Source organism: Sitophilus oryzae, unplaced genomic scaffold (genome assembly GCF_002938485.1).
Source record: "Sitophilus oryzae breed Bouriz unplaced genomic scaffold, Soryzae_2.0 scaffold_690_pilon_pilon, whole genome shotgun sequence".
Lineage (NCBI taxonomy): Eukaryota > Metazoa > Arthropoda > Insecta > Coleoptera > Curculionidae > Sitophilus > Sitophilus oryzae.
Genome location: NW_022147296.1, coordinates 54,507 through 61,252, shown reverse-complemented (window position 1 = coordinate 61,252; position 6,746 = coordinate 54,507). Strand labels below are relative to the sequence as shown.

Genomic DNA, 6,746 nt, shown 5'->3' with positions numbered 1-6,746 from the left:
GGTCCGTATCAAACATATTTTGCTTTTCGCGATCAAAGCGGCATACCGCAGGAACGTACCGTGCTACAGTTTACATTCAACTGACTGTGTCGTCACCGAGGTTCCCGCATCCCGCAATCCTGCATTGCGGCAGCATGTCGCCGCACATCCCGCAGAAACGTATGGTGTTACATCTGCCATGCCATCTCATGCGATATTGCCATACCGCAAAACAGGACCCGCAGTGCGGGACCTGCAAAAACGGACCGTGTAACGCCGCACTAATACGTACAGAACATAGTGGGAACGAAGGACAAAATAAAATTTTGACCGGCAGTAGGTAAAATAAAACGTTTTGAAGCGAAAATTGGACAAATTGATGGTGTTTGGAAATAGTTTAGAATATCTTAGGATGAAAAAAAGTTATTTACAAAAAGTATAATTTAAATAGGGTTTTCCTAATTTTCTACTGATTTTTTTTGGGGCGGGGGCATTGACCATTTGACCTTATGGTTAAGCCGCCACTAAATATGTTTGAAATTTAATTGATTACTTAAATAAATATTTAGCAAAGTTTCTAATAAATTTTGGATTAAGAATTATACAGTGTGAGTTTTCAATAAGTACAAATATTTTCAGGGCTGGTAGATCTCGATAAAAGAAACATATTTCTTCTTTATCGTTTTTCAAATAAGACCAAAATAACTGAGATATTTGATCTTGAAAATTTCAAACAAATTAGATTTTTCGCTTAAATTTTGAGAACCACCCGATCTTTTCTGGATTTTCTTTCTTGTATATTTAATCTACACCACCTTTGTTGCTATATTATGAAGATATTATGTTTTTCAACTAAAAATTTAAAAAATATCCAAAAATTTTTCAAAAAATTCCAAATTTTATTTTTTTAAAGAAACACTCAAGAAACTTATAGACGTCTTTCTGGGGTCAAAGTATACTACCCTAAAAATATTAGCACTTATTTAAGACTCTGTATATAGTAACCATTTTTTGTCTGCATTTTTTTAAAATGCAGTTAGAACATGTTCATTTCAATTCAAATAACTAAAAATATATATTATAATATGATAGACCCATACATAACTTTTAAGGCAACTGCGCGATATTATTACTTGCAAAGTAAAAATTGCTAACAAAGTGGTACTCATATCTTGTGAAATTATGTTATGTTAGTTCTATTATTAGTTTCATTATTTCAGTTTACTAGACTGTAAAAAAGGTACGAAATCGAAAAGTTTTTTTTGATGCAATACGCATTATACAGGGTGAGTCTTAAATAAGTGCAAATATTTTTTAGGCATATTTCGACCACAGAAACACAATTATGAGGTTATTTTCACGAAAAAAAAATTGGATTATTTTTGGTTATAAAACATAGTAAAATTTAAACAAAAAAATATTTCTTTTGGAAATTTTCAAAGTAAAATAACTTGGTTATTTTGGAATTATTTGAAAAACGGTAAAGGGAAATATGTTTCTTTTATCGATATTTACCAGTCCTGGAAACATTTGCACTTATTTAAGACTCGCCCTGTATAAAACGATTTGACGAAATCAATATATCTGGCAAATTTATGGATATTATAACTGAAAATATTGAAGGAGGGATAATTCGAGGCAACGGTTTCCGAGAAAACGGAGCTGTTTTGCATGTAATTTCCCATGAGAATGTTTAGAGTTTATCCCCGTATCATGGAGCTTAGATAACCTCAAGCGGGAAATCTCCCCGGACCCGCCGAGGTTGTAATCGCGACAGTCGAGTTCCCTTCGTCATTTCCTTTATTACCCACAGCGACTAGCCCAAATACTATTTAATACGGATACGTTCTGATTTTCTATCTAATCCTTTGCATATAATAGCGGTTATTTCTAGGGACAATTTGAGTATTCTGAGAAAGAGACAAAATCGACCCATATGTAAATATATTTTTCTACGAACTGCAAAATATGTCATCATTGTGAAGCTTATTTTGGCTTATTTCCATTATGTAACCGTGATTAATAATTAAGGAATAGAAATAATCGAAATACTCGAGTTAATATAGTCTGTGAAACGAATAACTTTGAATTTGACAGTTCCCGCGAGCTTTTCTAGTGTTAATTTTATTAGGTTAGCAACTTGCGGCCATGCTGATGCAATGCCGTCTCTAATAGAACAGCCCCGGAGCGAGACTTATGATGTCACGCTAGTTAGATACTACGGATGAATTATGATGTAGAATGCATGGCAAACATAATTATTCCTCGTATATGTAATTTTTTGGATTATATTAGACACTATTTTTTCATATGACACAACACTGATGAAGGCTATAAACGTTAGCTATAACGTTTTTTTTAAACCAAAAAAAATAATGAAAAACCAAATGAAAACTTAATCAGCGTTTTTCTCGAACCTAAATCCCAAGAAAATCAAAATTTTAGAATAATTTTACATATAAAATGGTAGCGATCTTTATTTCATAGCCATCGGTGACGCCTTTTTTTCTATGATATTGTATTATTTGCAAATATCATTTTTCGAACATTGATGCTTGCAAAATATACATATAAATTTTGTGAATGCAAATAATAATACATCACTGTTAGTAGATATTGAATGTTTTTTGTTAAATTAGATCGATTTTCAAACCCCAAAATATATTAAATAGTACTGAAGCTGTGGTTGGTTCCTTGTGAAATATCGTTGAAATATTAGTATTTTAATAAAACACGCTTTTAGATGTATCAAAAAAACTTTTAATAAGAGTAACTTTAACTCTACATTTATGTTTCGGCTTGTTAGGCTTTTTTCAAGAGTTTTTTTAAGAACTAATCGTCTAACTACACTGTAACTATATATATATATATATATATATATATATATATATATATATATATATATATATATATATATATATATATATATATATATATATATATATATATATATATATATATATATATATATATATATATTTGCTATGGGGGGGTGGGTTCAGAGAGTTTATAATAGGGTATTTATTTTTTTATTTGAAATTTCTGTAGGTTGGACTAAAAGTTATAATAACTAATAGTAATAATATTTAATAATAAATTAGGTTTTTAAAGTTCCGCAGCAAATTCTGCAAATAAAAATAAATAATTTTTTTCCAAATAATTTCTGAAGTAACGTCAATATTTGGATGAAAATTGGTGTCTGGGAGTTTTTTGACATGAGAAATTTTATTTTGATGTCAATATGACTCCGACTAGTAGAGGGCGCAACCTACATATTTTTTAACTGGTTTAAAGAGTAATAACTTTTCGTCCGTACCTGTATAAAACTGTTAAGTAAAAAGATATACATTTACAACGTTCTGTAATTTTCATTGTTCGTAAAAAATGTGTATTGGTAAAAATCGTTACAAGTAATGGTTCTCGGCATATTTAGAATTGAAATTATCAATATCGTCATGTCAAATTAAACATGTTGACTAAATAATTATGATATTGAATTCATAAATTTGAAATGTTTTTGTGCCAAAAGTTCAAGAAAAACTACCTTATCATCATTTTTTCGAAAAGAAATTTATGATTAATTTAAAAAAATAAAGAGTTCCCAACTTTATCATTTCAGTCAAATCACTATCTACTCAATATGTTTATTTTTTGTCAGTAGTAAGATGTATTGACTATTTCAGTTCTAAATACCTTGAGAACGAATGCTTGTTGCGATTTTTACCAAGAGGCATTTTTTTGTAAAAAATCACGGGAATGTATATTTTTCCACCCAGTAGTTTTATACAGGTACGGACGATAAGTTATTACTTTTCAAAATAGTTAAAATACATGTAGGTGGCGCCCCCTACAAATAAGAGTCATATTGACATCAAAATCAAATTTCTCATATCAAAAAACTCCCAGACACCAATTATCAACTAAACATTGCCGTTACTTCGGAAATTATTTGGAAAAAACCGAAATAAAAAAGAAACTTCTACACCCTGTATCTCCGAAACTAAGCATTTTAGGACATACATTTATACGAACTTTTTTACTTATATTTTTTCTGCAGAATACGCTTTCCGCAATACAGTTCAAACCACTCTGTATATCAAGAGTAATATAATTATTTCTTGCAGGTATACTGCTGACGGTTATCCAGTGCCGCGCCAAACACCAGGAGCTCGTCTACCGCCCGGTACTAGCACGCCACCTCCATCGTTGCCATGTTGTTCGGCAAATTGGCCACCCCGTCTACAGAGCACACAACAAATGGTACCGGGGGTCTCCAAAAAGTGCGCCAGTGCCCAAACGGACACCGAAGACGAGTGCGAAAGTAGTGTGAGTGGTAGTGTTAGTGCTCCCGACAAATGTGAGCCGACAGTGAATAACGTGCCGAATGAAAATGTCAACGAGGTACTAACTGAAAGTCCAGATGAAGGATACGAGGGAGAACCGTCTGCCGTGTAGTGTGAAAATCTCGGAAAGGTGAAGTAAGTGTTTTTGTAAAAACCTACTTGAGAAACGACAAATGTTTTAAGTGTAAGTAGGTAACCAACGTATCATACTAGAGAAAATAGTCTAAGACCTAGCAACGTTTTTGAGAAAGTATTTTAAGAAAGCTGGCTCTGATATATCTTTTACTATGCTCTCTGGAACAGCATGCGGCCCATCTGGCTGCCGATACCCGTTGCGTTCACTACTGCGCATCGGAAGAAGGTCCTATATTTTTTTTATTTAGTCCGTTAAATTCTAGTATTGAATATAAATCGAACAAGTCTCAATAGCGCAGCGCGTACAGTTTCCGACTACGAACCGAGGATTCAGAGTTCGAGACCGTATCAGGGCAAGAACATTTTTTATTTAATTTTCGTTTATATTCTGATAGTAATGTATTAAACATTTGTTTTTTTTTAATCACCAGAATTATTTAATACTTTACTACCAGAATATAAACAAAAATAAAATAAAAAAATGTGTGCCCTGACCCGGAATCGAACTCTGACTCCGCGCTTGAAAGGCGGAACCTCTACGCGCTGAGCTATGGAGACTTCGTCGGTTTATATTCAATACTAGACTCTAAATAATAGGCTAATAAAATATAGGATCTTCTTTCAATGCGCAGTAGGGAACGCAATGTTTACCGGCAGCCAGACGGGCCGCATGCTCTTCCAGAGAGCATAGTAAACGATATATTAAAGAGCCAGCTTTCTTAAAATACTTGTTTTCCAACGTTGCTAGCCCTCGTACTAAAAGGACTGAACTGACTTTGAGATATATAGATTTCTGTTTGTCTTGAAATGATGAAATGAATTTGTCTTGATTCAATTATGGATTGGACTAATAGATGTAAAATAATTTTCCTCTAAGCTACAAAGTTACTTTAATTTTTCCTAGGGCTTATGTCTTAAAGCTTTTGTTTATTTTTTTTTTATCCAACTTATACTGGTTTCAATCTATCCATAAGTTGAATTAATTTATGATGATGAATATAAATATTAATTAACATCAATCATTTTTAATCCTATATATTTAAAATGGCCTATTTGGAATGCCTATAAAAAGACAAAGATAAAAAAATAAACATTTAAGAATATTTTGTTATACCATGCTGGCAACTCTTACTTCTGGGTTGTTGGTATTTACATGTGTGGAAGTCAATCGCTTAGGAATCTTACTAAGACAGAGAGAAATGCGACGGTGTGCTGTCGCGGCGTTGCCACATTTCTCCGGTACGCCTTTCCTTATCAAGTAATGTAAAATTACAATCGCAAACCGTTTATTTTTAAAAGACTTTTTTTCGTAAAGATTACTAGATTTTCATTAGATATGTTTCTGAGCATCTGAAATAGAATTATAAGGATGTCGTTAGGTGTCCATGTTTTATAACGAGAAAACGTCAATAATCGCGATCATTTAAAAACCAACTTTTTAATACATAACGCGCGATAACTCAAGAACTATTTTAGATATTGAAACTTTTATTTTGAAGTTTATTTGGATCTTTTACAAGATGTTTAAACAAGAAAAAATCGATAAGCTTGTTTTTTTTCCATTCAAAAAATTAAAAAAAACATCCATTTACTTTAAGTTCATAGCAATTTTCAACAATCGTATAACTTTTTTATTGATAAAGATTTTTACATACTGTTTGAAAAGAAAATTTAGCAGAAATATTAAGAAAGTTCATGAGACGTAATTAAATCGTGAAGCTAGACGCATAATTTACACCTTTCTCTAAAATTTTAAGTACTGACTGAATCAGTCAAAATTCTAGATTAAGTACTTCCACGTCTCTTAGCAATGTGCACAGATCTCGGTTTATTTCATACGTTTGGCAACGTTTTTACTGTTCTCTCTTTGTTCAGTACATTATAAATGCATTGTACTCTTCTTACACACGGAAATCTCGACCCAAAACTAAACTTTGACAGCCCTTAGTATAAACAAACACCTAATAATATCACTGAGTATCAGTGTTATGGAATTGATTATAGTATTATATTAAGATGTATTTAAAATTATTTTTTATTTTAAAATCTCATTTTAATTTTTTTAATGCATTTAAATTGATGCTGCAAGAAGTCTGTTATTATAAATAATTTTCTATAAGCACTTACATTTATGCATGTATGTAACTGTGTAAAAATACGTGTAAAAACTACTCTAAACTTATCTCATTCTCTCAACAGGGTCAACACTGTATATATTGTTTATAAGCAGCCTCTAACGGCTGATGTGTATTTAAATAATAACGAATTTGTATATAAATATAATAACTG

At 31.7% G+C, this 6,746-nt stretch overlaps 1 protein-coding gene across 1 annotated transcript in view; it reads left to right on the top strand.

The window, feature by feature from the left end:
* LOC115888237 (leucine-rich repeat-containing protein 24-like) overlaps positions 1-5,990 on the top strand; it is a gene marked incomplete in the record, with an annotated part of 116,049 nt that extends 110,059 nt beyond the window's left edge. The window contains 1 exon segment of the mRNA XM_030907895.1: positions 4,104-5,990. Within this exon segment, the coding sequence (XP_030763755.1) occupies positions 4,104-4,434 (331 nt within the window).
* Positions 5,991-6,746: the final 756 nt, after the last annotated feature.